Here is a 26,246-nt window from a genome sequence, read left to right as displayed (position 1 = left end):
GCAGAGATGAAAACGAGCTCGGGGGAGCGACATGAATACAGCGTTTGGTCGGGACGGCGCGCGGGCTGCATGTTGGTTAAGGCCTCAATCAGACATCTGTGTGTTGCCACCATGTGGAGATGGCTGGCGTCCAGTCAATTATCACTGCTCGATGATCACCAGTGGCTCCTTGAAGCACTTCACAAGTGAAATCATCAAGTCATTAAGCAAACGAAACGACAACTGTGAGTCAAGTCTTTTCATTTCGTTGTTTGATCCCCACTGATTCGGGGACAGATGCTCGGACTCAACTCACAGACGTGACAGCCACGACACGCTACACGCCGCTTGCGCGACATCGGCTGCGACCAACTTCTTGGAGAGGAAGCGCTAGCACGCAGCCAAGCCAGAAGTCATATAGTCAGTAGGGATGTAACGATAAGCACAATATCGTGATATCGTGATATTAAAACTGCCACAATATCGTCGTCGTCATGTTCACGATATTTAAATGCAACACATCTGTTAAAAAAAGTCAGGTTGATTTCCATTTCTGCATTTCTAGCACCCTCTGGCGGCAATTTTTTATTTTTTATTTTTGTGCAATTTAATTTTTATTAGGGATGTTTTGGCCCTTCTATGTTTAAAATATACACTAATTGTCAGATGAAGAGGAACGTAATATGCCTGTGAAGCAAGTCAATATGTGTAGGAACTCAATGTGTGCGTGCATTAACAACACAACATAATAATAATAATGATAATAATAATAAAAAAAAAACAATATAATTTGTGTGTGCATGTTATTGCTGTTATATAAAAAATAAAAAAAAAATAAAAAGTTTTTTTATGTACCTCACTTCCTAAACATTCAAGTAAAGACCTATCCTGTGTTGGCCCAAAGTTTTAGCTCACTGGTAAGGCTCTGTGCTCACAAACCAGAGATGGTCACAGCGCGGATTCGATTGATTCAGCTGTTGAATGTTATTTAGTAAAGGTGTTTGTTTTTTTGTTTGTTTTTTTTTTAAAAAGAAATGGCCCGTCATATGTTTGAACTATGAGTTTGAACTATGAGTTTGAACTATGTTTGAACTACTTTTGGGAGCTCCACTTTAGCAAAATGACAATTCAAGCTGAATTTTTGCCAATAAAGGGCCTAGTTGTGTTTAAAAAAAGTTAGACCATGAAACAACTAGAACAATGGAATTAACAAACAATCTGATACGTGTGTGTGTGTGTGATTTAGGCACAAAACAACTTTTTTTTTTTTTTTTTTACAATGCTGCCACTACAGGGGGACCCCAGGTAATAGCAATCCCATGTGGGAGTTTGCTGTCATTTTGTCTCTTTACAGACAGTGGAACCATGACATCTGTGGAAACACACACAAACACACAACTCGTTTTTTCTTGAGACTGTTACACAAGAAACACCTGACAGCTATTTGTACAATTGTGATCCAAACTTGTGAGCAGAGGAGGAATGTTAAAATCTTTTCATTAATAATAAGACGATTGCGGCGGAGCCACCTCACACTGACTCACTCATCATTACAATGACCGACCAAGTTCACATAACACTTCCATCTGTGTTGCCCTGCTGTTTCTCCTTCGCACACAAGCCTCAAAGCACCAGTGGATATTCATCACCGCACGCCCCCACTATCTCCACCCCCCCTTCTACTCTGCCTCTAGATATGATTTAAGGGCCCTTTGAATGGAATCTTTTAGTTTCGCACAAGTCTCTCTCTCCGCGGCGTGTTTTTTGCCGCTGCTGAGCGACGCGCCGCACTCCTCACAGAGCGCCTCTGTTCCTCGGCCCCGGTGATACAAAGAGTACATTGGAAGCATTGCTGCGCAACACGCCGTCGAACGAACACGCGCCACAATAAACGATCCTGTTGTGTGCGCGCGGCGAGCGACCAGACAGAGAAACCAAGCAGTGACCCCGATGACGGAGCCCCGGGGGCCAGACGGGGCTGCCCAGCTGTGCCCCACTAAGCCACCACCCCGCAACCTCCTCCCCTTCCCTCCAGTTTTACACTGTAAAATATGTTGAGGCTATAAAATTTCACCCTTTAAATGGGGGTCTCTTTGCCATAAACTTTGGCCTGACATGCCCCGAGGGACGAACCTATTGGCACACAGAAGCTAAAACATTACATTTGCTTACATAAGTTTTTTTGCTTTGCTGAAATCTCTGTAGGCTCCATAGACTTTTTTTTTTTCTTCTCGGGTATGGTCACACACTAAAACACTGCATTAATTTGGTTACAAGACATATGGTAGCTGTTTATGTGTGGAGAAGAAGTAAAAATCTGCTTGTAAGGCGACACAAAGAGCTTAAAATGGTTGTAGACAACCACAATATTCCCCCGAGCAGCCTACAATTTATTTGTTCAGTTAACCTCCAAATGTTTTTTTGTTTGTTTTTTTTGTTAAAGTGATTTTTGATTCAAGAGAATTTTTGTTTTATACTGAGTTATATTTCCAAAAGTATTCACACCTGTATTTATTACCTAGTACTAGTTGAGGTAAAGGAAAAGCGTGGGTGTTTTTCCTCACATGGTTTCTCTGTGCCCCGCCATGTCCTTTATAACTATAGTTCTTGAGTTTGTGTTTCACTGAATTTTATTTACATTATGTTTGCAATGAATTTGAATTCACATTTTAGGTAAAATGGTTCTTAATGTACTGATATTTAATTTCAGTGTTAAATCAAATTAAGGACGGGCAAGAACCGATACCAGGTATCAGTATCAGGCCGAAACTTGACCCTATTCTGAGATATCGGTACTTATGAGGCCAGCTGATACCAGTATGAACCGCCCTTTTGTGGATGTTTTATGGTCAGGAACTAATATCAGTTTTATTTTATTTTTCTGGGGGAAATATTACAATATGTATCAAAAGCACTAGTGGTATCGGTACTTGGTATCAGTATCGTTGACTATTCAAGAGTTGCGTTCCAATACTGGTATCTGTCAAAAAAAAAAAAGTGGATAACATCCCAAGTTCAAATAATGCATAAAGTTACAGTCGCTTACAATATTATAAATACAGTACACATTTTAAGAAATAAAAGCTCAGGCTTATTTTTTTAGGTTGTACATTGTGTAGAATGTTTGAAAACTTAAGCCACTGTTCTAAACGTGTAATTGAATAGAATATTAATGTTTGTATTAAATTCGCCAAATAAAATATACTTTCGCCAAATTGGTCCAGCCTCTGAGTGACTTATAAGCACCAAGCAAGTTGAAGCAACAATCAGCTTACAATAATAAGTTATGCTAAAATGAAACTGTGAATTTTCTTTAGAATGAAATTGACTCAAGAGGGGGAAAAAAATTAAATATTAAAATATGTTACATGTTGATAGGTACAGTACTGTTATAAAAACATACATTGGATATAAGAAATGGATGTATTCAAAAGCCTGGTATAACGCCTCTCTTCACCTCATCAGGAAGTACGTTTCATTTCTCCCTCCTCCCTGTCTTGTATGAATTTATTGCTAAACTCAACAGGGGCAGGATGTGTCACAGCCCCAGCACTGGGTAAACATTCCCAGATGAACTCCGACCACCACTAACATCAACACATCACGGACAAAATCTCCACTTGGGTTTGGGTTAATATTAGTCATGTGTTTTACAGCCTCGAGTGGGTGAGTGGATACCTTGTATGAGTTGCTAGACAATGGGGTGAGAGTGAGAGGACATTCTTACCAGCACTGGTGCCTGCGCCAGTGGTGAGGTCAGCACCCATGAGGCCACCTATAAACGCAAAGAAATGAATGGGTGAATGTTTGGCCGAGGACGCATGTTACAACTACTCGACTCACAGGCACATTAACATGGTGCTCAGTTTGGTGCATCAAAATTCATATTGCTACCAGAAAAAGAAAAGAAACTTCCTTCTCAAACACACCAAGCAACTGGACGCTGTCGTCCAAGAAAAATGACACATTATTATTTTTAAGCCATGTTAGGTGGACGGGTGGGAGGGTTCCGAACTTGTGTGGTTTGGTGTGGATGCTGCAAGCTCCAAAGCTCATATTTAGTTTTGTGCTGGCGCTTCTCGCATCCAGTTGTAATGACAGGGTGAGGGTGTGGGCTGAAGGCTCCAGACCAGTGGGACAGAAAAAGGACTTTGGACAACAATAACAAACCAACAGACTTGATTTCCTTATGTCACCAGCACGCTAAAAGGCTATACTGTACATGGGGCCAGACAACTAGTCCAGTCAGTTCAAATCAACCACACAATGTAATGAGATGAAAAATGACATTGAATCATCCATTTTGGAGATGATCAATTTCTTTCCGTTTTCAACACCGCTAATTCTGTTGAGGATCACTACGGTAAGGACTGGAGCATTCCCAGTTGAGATGGGGCGAGAAAAAAAAAAAAGACTGAATGTACTGAGGATTACCAGATGGATCATTGACCTGCTGTTCAATCGGATGTACGATGGAAAGTGAGAAGATTTTAGTTGTGTCGCGCGTGCCAAAGATGGTACAACAGGGTTCATGCGCATGTAGCCCCCTACCTGTGTTACCTGCACTGGGGGGTCTGTGTGTAACTCCGGGCGACATGCTGTTTCTCTGTAGTCCATGGTGCGACAGCGGTAGCAGGTTGTGGTTGCCAAGAGAGCCACCGGGATGGCTGTAGATGAGATTGTTCTGGTTGCTGACGGGGATGGACACGGGCATGTCGTAGTTGGACGGGGGCATGGCCTGCTGTGAGAAAGAGGCGGGCAGAGACAAGGGAGGCCACTTTGATTAGATTTGCAAGTTATCCTGAACAAGAGACAAATAAGACCACATTGTTGAAATAAAAAGGACACAGTCAAGGGAAATTAGAAGAATAAAACACAGTGAAAGGCCAAAAGCTTGAATGGAAAAACTAACATCAGACATCCATGCAGAAGATTAAGATCACAAACCAGTAACGAGTGGGTGCTTGAGGGAAGTACTGCCGAGAAAACAGCTGCCACAATAACCCAACAGGCTCTTAAGTCAACTGATAGGTTGGAAAAAGCACAATTACTCTAACGAGCTAACTAGTCACTTTCTTCATTTGGAGGGAGAGACACGTCGTCCATTTCTACTCCAGGAATTATGTCACAGTTTATGACAATGAATAAATAAAATACATGACACACACAGATTTGAAAGGCCAAATGATGAATCTGCAATGCTTTTTTTTTGGCTAAATTTCTCTGAGGTGGCAGGGCTTCTGAGTTTAATCTGAAATGATTTATTTTTTTTATTTCATGGCGCTAATGTAAAGCATTAATGGTATTTACTCAGATGACGTGCAGCCCCATCAGTAACATAAGAGTGCCTCGTTTTTTTTTTTTTTTGGGGGGGGGGGTGACATTTTTTGTGTCACTTAGCACAAAGGCTTAACCTTGGGAGTGCCCTGGAAGTGGTTGGATTCTGCATGTTAGCTTTAGGAAGTAGAAAATAGGGCTCTAAATTACAGCCATAAGTCTGAGACCAGCTGGGTTTATATGAAATACATACTGAGCTGCTGTTGATAGTGTCTAAAGGTTTTGTAACTTTTATTTTTGTTTGTTGTTTCTGGTTTGCTCAAAGGTCTATTCTTCATATATATAAAATGAAAACATTTATGTACAGTTTTCTAGACTTACCAGAATCTCAATCAAGGATTGGCTGTATTTTTAAAGGGTAGTTAAGGATTTAATTTAGGAAAATAAAATGCTGTTGAAGGAATGTTGACACCCTGTTTTTAAAAAGCTCTTAAACTGGATCTCATCAGACCGCACATGCCTCCAAACAGTCATTTAACGGGTGCCATCCTTCCTGCTCTCACTCATCTTCCTCCTTTACGCTCCCCCCTCAGCAGTCCCCAGCAATCCGGAGAGGCCCAGGGCTTGGCAGCCACCCTGACCACACACTGAACTGCCACTTGTTTTGTGCTGAACACTCCCCCACACCGCACCCCGATTCCTACCCCAGCAGCGCCGATCGCAAACGCATCTCACCCAGAGAGCCACACCGCCCGCCCCCAGCTCCCCAAACCACATCTCGCCTCCTTTCATGCGAGGTTTTGTCAGACACTACTGTTCTCCTCGAAATTATCTACCGTAGAATTACTGTATATTCCCGTGTAACCATTCCAATATGTCACTTTGTGAATGGAGGGAAGGGTCCGTTTACACAAAGCCACTTTTATCGTGTGGTTTTAATAAAACTACCTTCCAGCAGTTGCCATGCTGTATTTAGGAGCATCGTCTTTGTTAATATTACACTCATGTACATGCAGGCTCCTTAAGTAAGATATAATTTCTTAAATTTAGCCCAAATTTAGTTTGTTTTGACAAGTATTTTTACTTAAAATAGTCCTAGGCTTATTTTATGATACTTATCTTTTTGATCGAGCAGTCTTAGCATTGAGTGTTAACAGACAGTTTTCAAGTACTGTGAGGCTTAAAATGAAAATTTTACACATTTTAAGATGACTAAGCAACATCAAAGGTCCTGAACTGGGGTTTCATAAGTTGAATTTTCTTATTTTAAGATTTTGAAGTCTGAAAACAAAACTGCAATATAGCTCGTTAATGGAAGCATTCCCCCCATCTCCCTAAAAATCACTTTTTATATTTACTAAGCTCATTGTCCCTGTTGCCAGTAAACGTACCACCTGCTCAGTAGTGATAGTGTGTCTTCCCACAGACTTGGAGGTTGTGGGTTCACTCCCTGGCTGGGTCATATCAAAGAATTAAAAACGGGACCTGCTGCTTGACACTCAGGCTAAGATGGCCAACTGTAAATGAATACACATGTATTTTAAGAAAATTGTTCTATATATATTACAGCTTGAAAAAAAGTCAATATTACTTGTTTTTGTCTAAAGAATGCAATTTTCAAGACCGCTGTGGTTGATATGGGCCTAGTATTATTATAATTATTATTTTTTTTTTCAAAATCGTACAGGTAAATTTAAGTAAAATTATCCTGTTGGCAGATAATTTTGCTTACCCGGTATTTAATATTTTTATTTTACTATTTTTTTTCTTAAATTTTCTGCTCTTCTTTTTGCAGTGAGCAAGGCATCGTGGGGAACGGGTTCACGGTGGGGAAGCCAGTGCGTTTAAATGAGAGAAACTGCAATTATGAAGCAAAAGTGGCTGCTGCTTGTGGCAGCAGTTATGTCAAATTAGAGGACCTCTCCTCAATAAGCAAAATGTGAGAGCTGTAATCTTTTCCATTCTATGTATACGTTGTAATCTGCGGTCGTACTCGCACTCTCACTTTGTGTGTTTAGTCTGGTGGCAAACAATGGCGGTTAGCTGGGTTAGCACAACACCAACCGGCCAGTCAGCATTTTGTTAGCTTGCCGAGGACGCCGCTTGACGTCAAACGCCCGTACTTACAGGAATCTTATGACTTTTAATCATGTGATCAAACTCCTCGTTAATCTGTTTGTATTTCTCCTCTGTTCGCGGGGTGAGGATGAGCGTGGATTCAAGCTCCGGGCTCTCGCCACCTTTGTTTTCCTTCTTGCTCAAAGCCTGCCGGGACCCGCAACCAACACAGAAGGGGAGGGAAGAGGGACGGATGGCGGGGGAGACATGACGGAAACGAGGAGACGAGGGCGAAGCGACAAACGGTACAGCGGGGGGGAGGGGAGAGAGGAAAGAAATAGGTGAGGAAGACTCGGGTTCAACAAGAGGTACTTACACACAGTCTCTGTCTGCTGATCATCAGATCTATGTCCTCGTTTATTTTCCTGTATTTGTCCTCAGACTCGGGGCTGTGGCCGACCGAGTCGTCTGCGTCGGGGTCGGGGCTGTCACAGCCATTTAGGCCCTTCTTTCTCAACGTCTGTAAACAAAGCAGTGGCACAGCACAGTTGAAGGGCTGCATGCTTTAGGAAACCCAGGTGAACAGGAGACATCAAAATGGGAGTGCCACAAGGCTCCGCTCTGGGGCCCTTCACATTTTAGTTTAACAACCTCCCCTCAGTGTGTGTGATATAAACATTAATATGTATACTGATAGTGATATGTTATGTTCACTCGGCGACAAGGATATAGGTAGAAAAAGTTGCTGCCTGGCATCCAAGTTCTTGTCTTGTCTTTAAAGGAAGACAAACAAGACTGCTGCCACGTACTTTATGAAGGTTTGGAATACGAATAAAATTAAAATTGTTTACTTTGAAGCACTGTTAAATTTAATAAAAGTTATGAAAAAAAAATACATAGAATGGACCTTGAATGTCCAGGTAATGTATTATGGTATATGTCTATGAATTTTATGTGCATATGTTGCTGGCAAATGTACGCATGTCCATGTGCACTTGTATACATGAACAGGTTTATATATTTTCTTTTGAAAAATATTATAACCTATTATTGTATTAATAACAAAATGTCTAAACATACAAAGAATAAGGGGCAGTTTTTAAGCTATTTCAGCATCTTACATACTTTTTTTCTTATTTTATTTTATTGAAAAAAGATCACCCTAACCCTAATGAAGCCTCGACTTCCGCACAATATTGCATCAACAGCTTCTAATAAATAAATAAATAAATAAATGCCATTTTATTGGTTAAAAACACAAAACTGCTGAGTGCTAAAATTAATATATATATATATATATATATATATATATATATATATATATATATATATATATATATATATATATATATATATATATATTTATAAGATTTCAAGCAATGAGATGAACACAAAGAACAAAAAAACAAAAAAACAAAAAAAACAACAACAACAAAAAAAACAATAATTACCAGTAGGATGTAGGACACATATGCATGATTGAAGGCAGCAGTTTCCATTTTGGCCACCTGATGGCCACCTGCCCCCATTAGATCCCTAAGAGCTCAGGTCTTCCACTCAGACCTTGCTTGAGAAAGTCACTTTTTTTTATGATGATATTGTTGACGACCACGACAACCAAAGATGATTTCAGAAGGACCATAGTGTGTGCGTGTGTTCGCTGGAGCAAGTAGGCTATCGCTGATACACGCGTTCATTTGCAAAGTGAGACAAAGACGAGAATGCGAGTGAAGAAAGTACAGTAGCTGACAGTTAGAGATCTAATCAAAGGCAGACCCCCCCCCTCTCCTCACTCCATTCCTAACCACCACCACCACCCACCACCAGCCTGCACCCACCCTCCTCCGTCTCTTCTCCCCCTGGCTTTAATAAAGGGAGATTAGTCTAGTGGAGGAATATCACGGGCCTGCTTCTGTCTATGTAGTCATTGCTTCACACTGCGCTCTCCTACTTTCATCTGAGGCTCCATATCAGACAGGCGTAATTAAATTTACTTTAGTACACCCTGTATTTGATGCTGATGAAGTGTGTGCGTGTGTGTGAAGGGAGAGATCGTGTGGTGGTGTGGGTGTATAAAGGAGGAAGGTAGATGCTGAGATAAGTTAATCTCAGTGAACTTCTTCCTCTCATTTGTTTGTCTGTGTTGGCGCTGGCTCACAGAGGAGATACGAGTGATGCTGGCTGCTCCATCAAGAGCGGCAGCGGCGGTGACAGGGAACGATCTGCCTGCTTAGAAAACAAATAACGATCCGCTCATCTCTCATGTCAGCACAACAAAGGCCTGTTTGGAGTGTGGTTTTAGTGAACTTAGAGGGCTCCTTTTGTGTGCGTGATTGCTGTTTGATTCCTCAGGCGTCTTGTGGCGAAGCAGCTACTGTATAAGCGTGTCAACATTCACCGGCTCTCCTCTTACTCTTTTTTTTTTTTTTTCCGAATTCTCACTTGTTCGCCGACGCCCTAAACCCTCCCCATCTCCCCCCATAGAGTGGAAATCTGGAATTGAGAATTTGAAAGCATCTCTCACATCTCTGACAGTCTTCAGGAAATCACACCAAACAAACGCAAGGAGATCTGACTTCTAACAGAGCAGCCGTGAAACAGGCGCGCTCGCTTCATGTGAGGTGTGTGAGTCAGGAGAACAAAAGGGTTGCAGAGGTTCATCACGCTGTCTTTTTTGGCAAAGGTACGAGATGTGAAATTTCGAGTTTTTTTTTGTGTCTTTGGTGCTGTTGCATTGGGGTCCTGGCGATGCATCGTATTGAACTGACAAGAGTTGAACTTGTGGCCTTGCGCTTTTCGCATGACAAACCAAAACTTTACTTCCAAACTTCCACATATTTCCACCAATCCAGGATAGACCATTTGGTAGTCGATTGCTCAGAATTCCGTTCATTGTGAAGAATGGATTAAACATGCCTTGAAGAGGGGCTCTTGATTCTGTCTCAATTAGGTTGCGGTAAGAAAAAAAAAAAGAAAAGAAAAGAAAAGTCCTTCCGGTAACAGCACCAGTATTTAGACCACTCCAGTTCAAGGGTCACCAAAATTTTTGAAACTATGAGGTACTTCTTCGGTATTGATTCATATGAAGTGCTACAAGTTTGATACGCACTTCTTAGTAGCACATTTGCTCATATTATGGGGGTAAATAATCTCATTTTTGTTTCTCCTGCTAGCTTTTCAACATGAGCACTATGATTTGCTCATGCGCTACTATGCTGACGAAACTTACGAAACTTGTGATCTAAAGGACAAATGATGCAAAAACTCTTGCCTGAACATGGTATTCTTGTTTAACATTGCGTTTGTGGAATATGAAAGGGATACTTGACTCATTGAGCCATTTTCAGCAGCAAAGTTTTTTTTTTTTTTTTTTTTTTTGCCCAGAATGAATTAATAAAAAGGTACATTAACTTTAAAAACTATTTTTTTGCACTTGCTGTTAACTGAAGATGACATCACCTGTGCTGAAGAAACAGTTAACCAATCAAGGCTCACCTCTTTTTCTGGGTTTGGTCAGCAAACTGAGTCAAAGTTGGCCGTCATCTTCAGTTGAGTTGACAGCAAGTGGAAACATTTGTTTTTAAATGTATTAATTGTACATGAAAAATAATGAAGTTACCAAATTCATTCTGGATAAAATATTTTCTTTTTACTGTTAAAAATGGCCCAATGAGTCACGTATCCCTTGAACAAAGCCGCAAAATACACCAATTTTTTTTTATCAATCTCAGGGGTCGGCCATTTTGTCACTTGCTGACTGAAAATGACATCGCTCTGGAAGCGACCAATCACAGCTCACCTGTCTTCTGAGTTTGGTCATGTAAAAATTCACAAGCTGAACATTGAGCAACTCTGATGTCATTTTCAGTCGACAGCAATTGGCAAAATGGCCGCCCCCTGAGATGGATAAAAAGGGGTGGATTTTGCTGATTAATCATATTCCAGTACCACAACTTTAATCAGAATACCATGTTTACACTAGTGGAGCTACATAGAACATATTATTGTAAGGATAATTTTTGGGTTGACGGCAACAAAAACAATTTACAAAGCTTCCTGGGAAGTGCTATTTAGAACAATAACACATGCACACACACAAACAAGCTATTTTTAGAGGCCCACGGGCTACTCAAGTGGTCCTTGGGGACTACCTGGCCCGCGGGCAGCATGTTGGTAACACCTGCTCTAGTTAGTCAAACAGCCATCCGTAGATCAAATATACATGTCCATTTTAGGAAAAACAGTGTTGCCCAAGGGAAAAGGAGGCACCCAAAAGGACTTAAAGAGCGGGTGGTCACGCAAAGGGGGTCAGGGCGCTGCTTGTCTTGGGTGTTGATAGGTCGCAGAGTGTTATATGACTTGGAAGCATGTGGCCCTCCCTCCCGGGCTTAGCTTTCGAGCGGGGCTCAGCACTTTGAGGGAGTGCTACGAGGGCGCTATGCCAGTCATCCCAGTTATGACCACCTGTCTGCCGACATCACACCTGTTGCCAAAGGCTGACACACTACCCAACAACCAATCAGTGCTCACATCACCATAGATGGCCCAGCTGTGTTCACACCTTCCACCCTCACGTCATTGTATATATTTATACATAGTGCAAGAGAGTGAGCCAGTGGGAGAAAGAAAAATAACTTCTTGGGAGAGAAGGAAAAAAAAAAGCTGTTTTTGCTTGGTTGGCTCTTATGTCTTTCTGCGGCCCCTTTGGAGGCTTGCTCCTAATTAAACTCCTTCTTCATGATGCTCCCTCATGACTCGACTTGTCACAGGGCCTCTGCCAAACAGGGACAGCATAGACACGGTGGCCTACATACTTAGACATCCGTCTCATCAGTACCCTTCAGCTCTTCAGCCAGAGTTAGGGAAGGCCTACACGGGCAGAATCGGTCATTGGTAGTCGATTCAATGGCAATATGATAGTCAGAATAGAATTAAAAAGAAGAGTCATTGTTTTTTTCCTTCGCACAAGAAACCCAAAATGAATTGCCATTTGACATTAGGGATTAATATTTGACTTAATTTTCTTCATGAATTCATTCACGCCGAGCCAGTTCCACTGAAGCAAGTCCCTTCGCTCCTGGCTGTTTTACTGGATTTTGACTGATCTTGCAAGGCCCACAAAATATTGTGTTCCATTACTCTAAAAACATGGAACTTAACAAAAGAAAGATTAAAGTCTCTTCTTTCATCAGGAAAAGAAGTATATTTGTATCTCTTTCCATTTTGCAGCAATTAGCATTAGAATATAGCTAAGTTCATCATTATTCCCAAACCTGTTGAAAACACTGCTTTAAGTGACCTCTTCAGGTCAGAGGCTGCATCAAAGCCTTGAGTGTGCTCTAGCATGAAAAAACCCCATTAATAAATAAATAAATAAATAAACGTGTAAATACGTTTTTGGGACCATGGCGATATTTAAAATAGCACGTTTTTATACATTTTTAAGAGCAAATGATTTAACTATGGAGAAAATAAAAATCTGTTATTCTCTAAATTTGCATAGGTGACATCATGAAGTTGGTCAGACATCAAACTGGTTTAGACATTCAACAGTCGTGTACTCACTTTTGCCTCAGTTGCTTTAAAACACAATTGGTATCAATCCATTCCGCTCATTAGACTGAATTCTGCTTGGAAAAGAACTACTTGGAATATTCCGCTTTCTTTTGTTCCTGAAGTTCTTTGTATAGCATCTGTCAAATAAATGTGTTTTGAATTGTAACAGTTCCTTAGCACAGTCCAAGGTGTGAGTAATAACTCCAAGGACCCTCGCAGGGTATTTGGGTGTGAATTCTGATTGTCCCCCAGGGGGTCTGAAAGGGACAGCTGATGCCCACCATAGCAGGATCCTTCTGTTCGGCATTCTGCCACCCTTCGCACCCTCTCCAGCCCTCTGATCCGTCTCTCTGTCCCAGTCTGCTTCTCAGTCTGTCTCCTTCTGCCCGACTGTGTAATCCACCCCCCACCCCCCCTTTTTTTCTGGACTCCCACCACATCTCGGCATAAGCAGAGTCAAAACATTGTTGGCTTGATGGGTTCGTCTTTATTTTTGACAGACGTGTGTGTTAACTGTTGGGTTATGTTTGGAAAGCTCTTTATTGCTGACCGTCGTCTTGGCAGTGGCTGAAGGGTACGACACACTCAATATTGTGTTTATGGCTATTGGCGACAGACCGGCCAGTCAATGTATCTGAATGTGTTCAAGCCAGCAGCTTTTGTGCAACAAGCGCTCACAAAAACAGCTTGTTTCTATTCATTGTTGGTCTTTGCCAACACAGTATGGACTTCAGAAAATGACTTTGAGTCTGTAAAAGTACTGACGGAGGTTTTCTTTTAAGCAGGTGTTTTCCATATTTTTTTGGAATAAAATAACTGACATTTCTTCCTCATATGGTTCACCATGATTGCTTATGCTATTGTAATGGATTAAGAAACAATTAAGTAAGTGTGATTAAGTGAATAGTTTCATATTCTTTCAAGACATGAAGCTATGCCAATGATGCACACCTGTTATGGTGATAGAATGTGTATGTTCTGTGGCAACATAAGGGCTCTTTATTCTATGTAATATTTTTCAATGACACATTTAAAACATACACTTTCATAAAATTTCAAATAATCTACTGGAATCAAATTTAAAGCTACATTAATTACGGATGGTTTTAGCAGTGTGTCTGTGTGAAATTGAACATATTTTGTTCTAGATATTTTTTTTAAAATGTGGATTGGTATTTTTCCAAAGATATCATTTAATATTAATAAACAAGTTATTGTTTCATTTTATGTAACTGGTGAAAATTTATAAACAGAAGCTGGAATGCGAAAACATTTTTTATTTTTTTTTAATCGCCATATTATTAAAATGGTGCACTTGGTAACATTTAATATGGACATTCAAATTTTATCAGGTCAGGGATTTATTCCAGGTTATATCCTGGTCGTGTTAAAAAATTAATTCCAATTAATTTCAAACAAAAACAATAGGTCCATCAAGTTAACAAAACGGCCATCACATTTTCAAAAAAGATGATGATAATCGGTCTATCCCTACTCCGAGTTATCAATTGAAAAATGATGGTAACCAACATCAACTTCGTCAATTTGTATTCATGAAACCAAAGTGAGGGCTAATCATGAAGGAGCTAAATATGTCTTGCCTGTATGAATGATGTAGAGTATAAGTACTGTTCTCTGACGTACATTATGGCTAATTGGAAATCAGATGTCATTCAATACACCACCTTTTGATCTATTTGCTAGAATTGCAAAGGAATGTCATGTCATTAAACGGCAGCAAATAACCTTTTTATTTATTTATTTATTTTTTTTATTTTTTTTTTATTATTTTTTTTATCTATGTTGCCATGGTAAACTGATATAACCGAGGATGATTGGCAATGTCTTTTTGTTGTGGTCATCCACAAGCTTAGCTCAAATTTGACATACTACAAGATAGAGATATTACGAATTGATTTTACATATATATCCTAATACATTCACTCAGACTATGATCATCATGGGAAAAGTCATCAGGGAACCCGTTCCAGTTGATCAACTTAATTTGGTGAGAGAAGATTCGTAAGAACTATATTACATCAATATGCTTTGGGGTTTTTTTGTGGTACTAAACAAAAGAGATAATCACATGTTGAAGATGTGCTCTCATTCCTGCTTCTTTTTCTCCCTCTCTTTCTCATTGTTGCTCTTTCGTTCTATCTGCTTTGGAGAGTTGTTGTTGATGGTGTGGGGGGTGGAAGGGGTGGGGGGTCATCAGAGAGATCAGGCTGGCTTAGTTTATTGGAAGCAGATGGCAGACCAAAGGCAAGGAAGGCCACAGTTTCATGAAGCGTGGTTTGAACATGCCAGAACCATGTCGGAGGAGCACGTCCACGGATGACGGCTGCATGGCGCGCACGTGCGAGTGAGCATTTGGGGAGAGATGGCTGATTTCTGTAGGTTAGCAATGTTTATTTCCCTCATTTGAAAAGTGAACCCAGTAATGACTTTTTAGCGATTAATTCTGATCCTAGATCATTTGATAAGGACAGATGTGCATAACAAGACTCCAAACATGATCTAACCATCGCACTTGTGTGATGTGCCTGCGTTAAAATCACCATCATTCGGAAAAGCCCCCTTGGACAAGAGCACACTCGCATCTTAGCGAGCCCGCATGCAGCACAATAGCAGATGGTGCGGTGTTCCCATATGGAAGAGACGCACACTGAGCACATGTCACAATCCAACACGCTTTGCTACAGCAGCATCGAAGTCCAGAGAACAAAGTGGTCATTCAGACAAGTCACCGCACTGTATAATTACCCAGATAGACATGACGAGACAATACCAGCTCAGATAAGTGGATAAAGAGCGCACTTATGTCTATAACTCTTGAGTCTACCATTTTTTATTCTGTCTGCCCTGCGGTCACATAGCATAATGTCGATTCTAAATTACAGATATGATAATGTGTCTACAGTACATTGATTTCAGTTTCATTAATTTATGAGACCTTTGTTTAGCTCCAAACACGACATATCAATTCTAAATGTTAAAACGCGGAGTCGCTTAAAACAACCGCCTCATGTCTTCGTTTTTTTTTTTTTTTTGCGCTGCCCACCAATCATGACTTATCGTCTTTTGTCACTTGGTCGCTTATCGCGTGGCTCCACAGCAGGAAGAGGGAGCCTGAGGGAGGCCTTGAGTAACAATGACCAGCTGCTTGACCTCTGTAATGTGACCTTGGATTTCCAAACCCTGCCCAAAGCTGCAATTATGGCGAGGAGTGAAGGGATGGGGGGGGCATGGGCGGCGGCGGAGGAGGGGCGGAGGGGACGGAAGCACAGGGGCTGGGTGGAGGGAATGGCACTTTTAAAAATAGACCATTATTTCAAATTTTCCACAAATAGTTTCAAAGAACAAGGCATCATTTCATCTTAATGGCTGGCGTGAATTGTTTTGGGCTGTATAGTGGAAAAGCCTTGCCTGGCAGCATTGGCAGTGTGGCCTTAGAAGTGGCCTGACTCTCCACACCACAGGGACCACATATTGGCACATTTCAAACGCTCTATTTTTAAAAGCTCCTTTTGTTGTCGTGTGCCTACCTCAGACTTCCGTTGCAACATATTGACCTTCAAAAACACCCCGGAGAGAGATCCAAACCAGTCGTAAGTTTAACGTCTGAGGTTCTGCTTTTCTGGACAGTGGGTGTCTGATGTGGGGCAAAAACGCTGAGCTTGCAGATCAAGTACATTATCTGCCTTCCTGTTTTTAGCTTCTCGTATAAAATTTAAGAGGCATAGTGTATCGTCTGTTAAACAGGAACTCAGTAAAGTTATCTTCTTATGTCTAGGACAGGCAAATGTAGTCTAATGTGCCAGCCTTGATAACAGTCATGTCAGTAACGTGTTACAAAGTTGCACATAATGCTAAAAAATAGCACATTTTGGAGCAACAACTAATTTAATACGTTTTATCACCCAAGTAATCAGATTAAAGTTACTCTTCAAATCTCCTTGAAAGTTACTTTGGATAATGCAAATGCTTCTACTTTCAAAGCAATATCAGCATTTTGAAGAAAGTGAGATTTTGGGTTTCTTACACACACTGTTCAGTCGACAGTGTTATCTACGTATCATCAACAACACTTTGACAGAGAAAAATGGATCGCAGGGCAGTATGCATTCAAAGTCACACCAGATGGTGGGTTAAGGTTATATTTACAAACAATGCACATTATGAACGTTGGGTGTTGTCATTACAACATTTAAGAGTTAAACATTATTAAGTCAAAAGACTATTTTAGAAATTATTAAAAATATATATGTTTTGTTAACTGAAGTTTAGAAATACTGTCTTTTTTTTCCAATTTATTTTTCTTTTAAAAACAAATAGCAAATTTATGCTAGGAGGAATCTTGAAAAGTATCTTTTTAACTCATTTGCTCCCAAAAACGTATAAATACGTTTTTTAAAGTGTTTTAAGTGTCCCAAAGACGTATTTATACCTTTTTATGTTGTTGTTTTTTTTTTTTACACTAGAACACACAGAAGGCTTTGATGCAGCCTCTCAACTGCAAAGAACACTTGCAGAAATTGTGGTTATTACACAAACGGCAAGCAGGTGGCAGCAGAGCAAATGAGATCAACCAGGGCCATGTTGAAAAAAAAAAGCTCAATTACTCACAATTTTAAATAGATTTGTGAAAATGGATTTAACCTAGCTATATTCTAATGTTAATTGCTGCAAAAGGGAAAGAGAAATATTCATTTTTTTACTGATGAAAGAAGAGACTTTAATCTTTCTTTTGATAGGTTCTATGGTTTTATAGCAAGAGAACACAATCTTCTGTGGGCTTTGCAAAATCAGTCAAAATCCAGTAAAACAGCCGGGAGCGAATGGGATTGCTTCTGTGAAAATGGCTGGGAGCGAATGAATTTTAATTAAAGTAATTATGCTAAATCAAAAATGTGTGTTGTCTTTATTTTGTTTTTAATAAAAACAAACATTGCTCTTAAACACACACTTCCAATAACACAGCAAAACAGTGTGTGTGTGTGTGTTTTTTTGTTTTTTTTTTAAGCAGGGTTGTCGGTAATCTGCAAAATGTAACTATTGAAGTAACTTGTAACGTAACTCAGTTACTTTTTTAAAGCTTGTAATCAAAGTAACTAAGTTACTTATTAAAGTAAGTAATCAATAAAGTAACTAAGTTACTTATTGAAGTAAGTAATCAATAAAGATAAAATCAAGGAATCAGTTAAGTAACTAAGGCAACCTTGGCAACATCGCTTGATAAGGCTCGGAGGTCGGTCAAAGGTCATTTTCTCAGCCTTTTAAACACGCAGACAAAGAGGTTCTCAGCCTTAATTGTGAACGGGGTACGTTTTTCTCTATTATGTATGAATTTTTAACAAACAACAAGACAGGAAGCTACTGTTTGGTTAAGCGTGGGGAGTTGGGGGAGCCAAGTGAATTAAATAACAGGCGTCTTTATTCAAGGGATGAAATGTTTATAGGCACCGCGGGGTCTTGGGCCGATGGTGTCATGCATGTGGTTGATGAGAGCAATTATACATGCTGGATGATCAGAGGAAAAAAAAAAGGGGGAGATGAGCACTGAATGAATAGCATGAAGCTCTGCTTGCTTACTCACTCTTCTGTTTGAAAAACAACCCCCCCTCACACCAACACTCAAAGGGGGGTGGGTGGAGAAAGTCCTCCCAGCAAAGACCGCCAGCTACTAGCTATTTTTAGCTTCACCACAAACTATTTTTAAAATCTCTTTAAAAAAAAAAAATCCTTTTATATAAAGGCTTCTATTAGAAAAGAGGTCACATACAGTGAAATGTAAGTGATAGCGCTTGCTGTGTTGATTATGTAGCAGTCATATAGAAAGTGAACATTTTAAAGCGTAGTTTAAAAAAAAATAAAAAATACCAACCCTCTCTAATTTAAAAACGGAATTTATACCAAAAAATGATCGCAAATGTAGAGCCCCAAGGACAACAAAGCTGGTGAAGACAGGAAGAAGGGAAGGAAACACAGCTGCATGACACATGGAATATTACAAGGGCTTTTGCACGTATACAGTAGCCTGTTTGCTTTTCCAACAACTCACCAGCTTACTTACAGCTGCCGCTGTTGTTAACACCGAGCCTATGAAAACAAGTGGAACCTCTAAAGTCGCTATTTGGGAAACATTTCAGGAAATAAGACATTCCGTTCTGACCGTCAAGCAAGCTGCTATATCTTAGCTATACCTTAACCTTGTGTTAATTTCATCTGCCATTTTTAAAATTAGTCTCCGTTTTAGTCCAGTTTCAATCACACGTGTCGGATCTAAAACTATTTTACATAAAATTTCCTCTCATATTTTTGATGAAAAACAACTTGACACAATTTACAGTAGGCTATGTCAACAAATGGCTACATGCTACGAGCTAGTAAGTTAGCCAGCATTAGTTAGCGGTCGGATCAACATTATTGCTGGAGCGTTCTAGCTGTTGGATTAATATTACATTATAACTATAATTTACTTCTTTTTAATTTAACTTTTCACCATGAATCCACATCCTGTGTGGTCCATGTGTTTGTGGATGTTGCACTTGCTAGCGGCAGATTTGAAAGTGTCACATGAAAGTGTCACAGTGACAGATTAGTAGAGATAGGATTTTACAAAATTATATCATTTTTGTCTCGTCTTTGTTTATTAACTAAAATGTCCTTAGACTTCAATTCAGTTTTTATTAAGTGAAGTACATTTTCCCCTCATTTTCATTTATCGAAGGAAATGCACACTGATTTAATCCCAGTTATCGTCCGGTAAAAGAATGTGTGTTGATGAAATCATTTTTGTTTAGTTTTCGTTGACACAATTAACACTACCTTCAGCGAAGTCTTCATTTCTTAATCTTACCAACCAATGTCATAATGTTAATGTACTTAGGCAGTCAAAGTAGCTTCACACCTTAATCCTCATCTTAGCAGGAAAAACAAGCAGTGTCGCCTGTCTCTGCGCCACGAGTAAACACTGAAGCATTGCGATCGGCGTGGCGACCCTGCCCCGTGTCGCACCCCACGACCTAAAAGTGCTGCGTGAGCTCACTGCGGACAATTGGGGGATAGAAGATCTGATGCCGTGTAAAAGTCGCGGAGGATAAACTAGCATTAGCGTCGCTATTCAAAGTGGCCCGATTACACAGCTTCTGAAAGCCATGAGAAGAAGTCATTCAGAGAGCTGATCAACACAGAAACTCCTTACGGCTAATGTTCTCCACGGTGTTTAGAAACCAAATAAGCACACAGAATAGCACACATGCTGGAAAATATTTTCACAAGCGCGAGACGGAACATGAGCACACTGCTACTTCTGAGAACGAGATCACATGTCCTGCTACTGACTTGCTCAAGAGAGTTAATGTACACGTACTGCATACAGTATCCAATTGCTTCTAATGTAAAGTCAACAGCCACATTTGCTGCAAAATCTAATGGGAGACAATACAAGTGCAATGCCTTTACAAATGAAATAAAGCTCACTCATTCAGAGATATTAATTTAATACGCATTTAATTAGAGATGTTCCATAGGGCTGGGCGATATGACCAAAAAATAAAATCTCAAATCTTTTCAGTTAATTAGGACGATTACGATTTTAATCAATTTTGTATGAACATTACAACCCTCAATAACATCTGGATGTAACAGAACATAAGAACAACAGCTTTTAATAGTCCAGAAGATAAAATCTGATTTCATGATTTAGCAAATTTTCAACGATTCGATTTTCAAAATGATGATTAATCAAATTAATTCGATTTATTGCCCAGCCCGTTCGATACCCCAAGGACCGATACCAGTTCAGGTACTCAACCCTTGAGTAGTCACCGATATCGATACCAAGTACCAATTCCACTAGAACTTTTTTTTTTAACATAAAATGGTAACCCCAAAAACGACCGATCATTTGAAAGAAAGCCCTATATATCCTATTACAGCAGTTCCTTCAAATTGTATGAAATTAATGGCAATTTCCTATTCTTCTGATTGCAAATTTCTAGATTATGATTGTAAAAAGAGAGGCGTCATAAGTATGCATACCTTGAAATAATGCCGGGTATCGGCCCTTCTAGTATTAATGTTGATCCTAGATGGTAGCGTAGAAATGCATAGCATTCATAGAGCTTACTAATAATAAGCAAGAGCTTATTGTTGAATATTTTCCATCCATCCATCCTCACAAGGGTCGCGGGGGGTGCTGGAGCCTAGCTCAGCTGGCTCTGGGCAGTAGGCGGGAGACACCCTGAACTGGTTGCCAGCCAATCGCAGATTGAATATTTTTAGAATAGATTATTTGATCCATTACTCCATTATCCATTAATCAAAGAAAAAATTTTTTTTAGCATTAAAGGGTATTGCAAAACCATTTTCCTAATGAATATTAAACCATTACTGTTGTTTATCTACTTAGTATTGTTTAGTAAAATAAATACATAAATAAATGAATAAATAAATAAATAAATAAATAAGCAATATCATACGAGAGGCATTGAGATGCTGTACTCACCAACTTTTTTTCAATGTATTCAATCTCTGGTTCAGTCATCATCAGTGAGGTAAAAGCACATGTTTACATATGTCTTATTTTCATTAAACCCAAAAGATAATCAGTATACTTTCATGAAGGATTACAGAAATCAGACAATTACTGATAAGAAGCTGAAATTGGACAATTGGAGTCAAACAATGGCTCGAAGTGGTTACTTGATTATTAAAATAGTTGGCGATTAATTGATTCATTTTGACAGCTCTACATAAGCTAGCAAAGCATGGATTTGAGAACTGTTTATCAACACTTTTGATTTCAGTGCGCAGGTGTACCGAATGAACAGTCCACCAATTGTCTTCTCTGTCATATTTTACAAAGCGAAGTCTTGCTTCTTTTCATTGCCTTGTAGACGTACTTTGATACTCGAGCGTCGGCGCACCGGACCGAGTACACACCTGTGCCTCGCACACATCTTGGCACAGCGGTGAAACATACGCCGGGTGAAACATGGCCAGGGAGGCTTTGCTGAATCTCATTAGCCGAGCGGGTAGTCATTAACAGAATGACCTTTGGAAATAATTACCAGCCTTCCTCCCACCATCCCTCTTCCCCTCCCTCCTCCTCTGCTCACACCCATCCATCCCTATGCCCCCCCCCCCCCCCTCCCCCCCTTTGCATGTACATCCTCCCGAGTGGAGGCGGGGAGGGCGAGGTGAGGACGGCAAGCATGCTCTTGCTCCTGCTGCTGTCGAAGATTACGCGGCGAGCTGAACTTTCAGATTAGATTAAGCTGCTGGAATGGGATTGGCTAGCGGCCTGGCCTGTCTTCTGACAGGTATGGTCGCAAAGGCGGGGAGGTCGGCTTAGCGCCATGTGCCGCGACATGTGATGCTTTGGCCAGTGGCATGAGCACGCTGCTCTTGCTGAGCTCATCAAAATGCTTTAAGTTCTGTACTGTAAAAAAAATAATAAGCAACTTTTTCACTGGTAAAATGTACTCAAAAACCTACTAATTTCTGAGTGAAGAAACTTTCCTAGGTTATTTCAAGTAAATATTACTTTTCTTTAAGCGTTGAGGTGACCTCCAGTTTGGGAGACATACACTCTACCACCTGAGTCATGCTGTTTGCCACTATACTGCATTGCTGGTGTGTCCAAAATGAGATCAAAAACGGGTCTTGGAGGTACAAGGATTCCACCTGATACCATCAATATACTAAACCGGAAGGTTGTGGGTCCGTTCCTCAACCCTCAAGGAGTTTATTTATTTATTTATTTATTATTGATTTTATATTTTTTTAAACTCTCATAAAATTTACTTACTCTGAGTGAAAAAAACTTTACTAGTTTTTTTCAAGTAAACATTACTCTTTTTGTCTTTTCTTTTTTTTACAGTGTGTCTTTATCGTTGACTTAGCGGCCGCTATACAGAATTAAACAGAAGAATCACACATGGAGGAGATCTAAAACAACCCCATTGTGGATGAGAGACTTGGCACCGTTGGATTGAAAGTGGTTTGATATGCTCTTGCAATTAACAACTCCCATACTCAAGCAGAATGCCATCCTATCTGACTTTAAAGTGAAGGAAAAACAGAGGTGGATGTATTTTCATGCTTTCCATTTTCTCTGATATAATTCACATGTCCAGGAAACTGGCCAGGCCGAGCGTGAGGCTGTGAAATCGCTGTGTTTTATCTGGAGCCAGGCTCAGGAGTTTACTGCAGACCGGCCGGGAGGCCACACTTGGACTTTTCCTTGAGTTCACAGTTTGAGGCATGTCTTTGAATCCACTGTGTGCATACTTCGGTGTCTGATATGGCTGTGAGGAGCTTGGAATTCAGTTGATAATTTCAAGTATGTTTGTGCAATTTGGAATTTGGCAAAAGTAAGATGGGATCTCAAGTTGGAATGCATCACACGTCATGTGAGATGTCCGTAGTTTAGGCAGCTGAATGAGCATCAAAGGATTACCTCTGTGCATTTTTGATTTTCTTTATTTTTATAAGAAAAGAAGAGGTCTTGGAATACATTCTTTCTTGGCTGCAACTACCGATTATTTTAATAATCGAGTAGACTGTTGAATATTTTGTCGATTAATTGGATGTAAAATCTGTTTGCATTTCCATCCTTTATTCAAAAGCAGGATTTTTTTTCAAACAATTAGCAAAATTAATTAGCAATTCATATTATTCATAATTAATTGTCGATTAATCGAGTAATTGTTCTACCTTTAATTCTTTCCATCTCTTTTGCTACCAAATCTGAACCAATTGTGTTCAACCTTCCAGGTTTCACTGGAAAGTATGGCTGTCATTATGGAATATTTTAAGAATCGATTAATTGAAGTTACTGGTTCTGTTATTCTTTCCCAAAGTAAAAGCATATTTTTCCCAAATATAAACTAAAAGATAATCAGTCTGTTTTTATGAATGGAAAGAGAAATCCAAGAATATTTACTATTGAGAGGGTGAAATCAGAAGATTTGGACAATAATTAATTTGATAACCAACTAGTTGTCAAATCTTTTTTTTTTTTTTTTTTTTACACATGAAGATGCAATTTGTGCTCAATATAATCTTTGGTGTTTTTTATTTTTAATGGCTCACACATGTATTTGAAGCAAATGATGTCGGCGTAGTGGAAAATCATCTCATGACTTGAAATGTAGCATGTTCAATGGAGAATGAAAGAAAAAGAAAAAAAAAAAAAACGAGAAAGCCCTGCAGCCTCTTGTAAACATACAGTAGCTGGCTGCAGAGGCTGCGTTACACTCTCAGTGGCACTCTCTCAACAACGCTAATTATCAACCAAAGACATGCTAATTACATAGAGTTTTATTGCTAATGTAGCGGCCCTCGATGCCGACCGCCCACGCTGAGCTCGCTCCCCTACCTCTGCCTCTGCCTCGCCTCCCTCCCACTACACCTTCAGGCACAGCAGCATCAGAGGGAGAGAAGGAAGCCTTTCTGTATACATCTGAAAGCAAAACGTGCTTTTACACATTCCGGACGAGGCACCAAGTCACATTTTAGCGTTCCACTTAATCTGGGTGCAAGCTTTCATTTGATTTTCGGACCATTTAACGTTGACCTTCTTCATCATCAACAAGAAAGACGCTTTGCCTTCCCCCCAACCCAGCAAGCCGCCCACATTGACGAACCTTGACGAAGCTTTAGCAGCAGCACGCAAGGCTCCAACTGGAGGGTCCCGACCCACGTTCACCTCCCTCCTCCCGCCCCTCCGACTCGTTGCGCCCCGCTCGCGTCGGCGCTAAACGTGCTTGTGTCAGCCCTGTGGCCAATCCCGGGCCTCATCGTATCGATTTGGAGCACAGACCTCTCTGGGGGGTCCCGGCGTTTTATCCCTCCACTTTAAACATCTTTCCTGACATGGCTGTTTATATGTTAGCCATCCTCGGCTCAATAACCGAGACACGGTTACAAAGAGCATCATGGACACTTGTTGAAACGTGACAGCTTTCTGGTTTAGTAGTGTCACACAAACTGTAATAATGGGCAAAATGTATATAATTAATATTTGTAACAATTGGAATGTAAAGCAGGCATGGAGGAAGATCAATTGCACTGCATGTAATAGCCGACTTGTTTTGTTTTTTTCCCCCCAAAAAGCTTCATACTGGAACAAGGCTCAAAATAAAAGGTTTATCATGCCAGTTTGTGAGGCAAAATTTGCATTTAGTGCCTCATCTAAACATTCTGTAAAGCAATACTGCAAATATGTTACAGTGTTCCATCGTTTTCCACTGAGGTTTGGTTCCAAAAAATACCTGCAATAAGTGAAATCCGCAAAGTAGTTAGCTTCATTTTTACATTTATTATAAATGTTTCAAGGCTCACCCCTCACCCCTCACCACACAGTTTAGACACTTTTCTCACGGTGGCATTTACAATTTATTACATTTCTCTCTTATTTAAACATTCTCAATGTTCAAACCTTCATAAATTTTATAAAATAACTACATTACTGTAAAAAAAAATAAAAAATAAAAAAATGCATGCAAAATTGCACTAAACAAAATCCGCGAAAAGTGAACCGCGTTATAGCGAGGGAACACTGTTTCATTGATATTATTTTTTAAATATTATTTCTAGTTACATTGCATTTATATTTTGTAAATATTTTCCAAATTTTAAAAAATATTTTAAAATTTATTTTAGTTATTGAGTTATTTTATATTTTTTAATCTATATTTAATATATTATTTATTCTTTATTAATATTGTATTTATTTATATTTTTAATATTTCATATATTTATACCTTGTAAATATTTTCCATATTTTTTTTAAATATTTTTACATTTATTTTAGTTATTTAGTTATTTTTTTGTATTTATTTTATATATTATTTACTAATTATTAACATTTAATGTATTTATTTTTACTCATTGAGATAAACATCACTTCCTGTCCTAAAGTGCTGAGCAGTGTGAGCGGTCTGGAATGTTAGCTCACTGCTAGCGCTGTGCAGGGTCGATCCCCGAGTTGTGTGGACTGGGCGATATTATGAAATAAAAAATATTGAAGACATGATTTATTAATTATGATCATAGATGATTGATTATGTTACGCAATGGAACTTGTACGCTCAATTATTTTTATTCTGTTGCATAACATACTGCAACAACTGTCAACAAACTTGCTCCTCAAATTTAGTCACTGATTAGCAAAATGGCTGAATAAAACGCATTAATAAAATTCCCAGCCCGTTTTCTTCCATACGCTGTTTACCACCTAACGTATAAGCTAGCTTAACACATTCAACGGCACCTCATCGGAAGCACAGCAAATAGTAACAAGAGCAAAACTACTGTGAAGTTAACATCCCAGCCGCCATATCAATGTCCTGAAAAGGAAATCA

The 26,246-nt window shown here is 39.7% G+C and overlaps 1 protein-coding gene across 10 annotated transcripts in view; it reads right to left on the bottom strand.

The window, feature by feature from the left end:
• mef2cb (myocyte enhancer factor 2cb) overlaps positions 1 to 26,246 on the bottom strand; it is a 262,080-nt gene that overhangs the window by 9,554 nt on the left and 226,280 nt on the right. For 4 of the 10 annotated variants that reach the window (XM_077522053.1, XM_077522051.1, XM_077522058.1 and 1 more), the window contains 3 exons: positions 7,691 to 7,834; positions 4,531 to 4,720; positions 3,707 to 3,754 (listed from right to left, as the gene is read on the bottom strand). In XM_077522053.1, coding sequence (XP_077378179.1) covers positions 3,707 to 3,754; positions 4,531 to 4,720; positions 7,691 to 7,834 — 382 coding nt within the window. The remainder of the gene's footprint in view (positions 1 to 3,706; positions 3,755 to 4,530; positions 4,721 to 7,690; positions 7,835 to 26,246) is intronic. The other 6 variants (XM_077522055.1, XM_077522059.1, XM_077522057.1 and 3 more) reach the window with 3 other exon arrangements.

This window comes from Festucalex cinctus, chromosome 5 (genome assembly GCF_051991245.1).
Source record: "Festucalex cinctus isolate MCC-2025b chromosome 5, RoL_Fcin_1.0, whole genome shotgun sequence".
In the NCBI taxonomy this organism is placed as follows: domain Eukaryota; kingdom Metazoa; phylum Chordata; class Actinopteri; order Syngnathiformes; family Syngnathidae; genus Festucalex; species Festucalex cinctus.
Note: the sequence above shows the minus strand (reverse complement) of the source record. Positions and strands in the feature narration are given on the sequence as shown.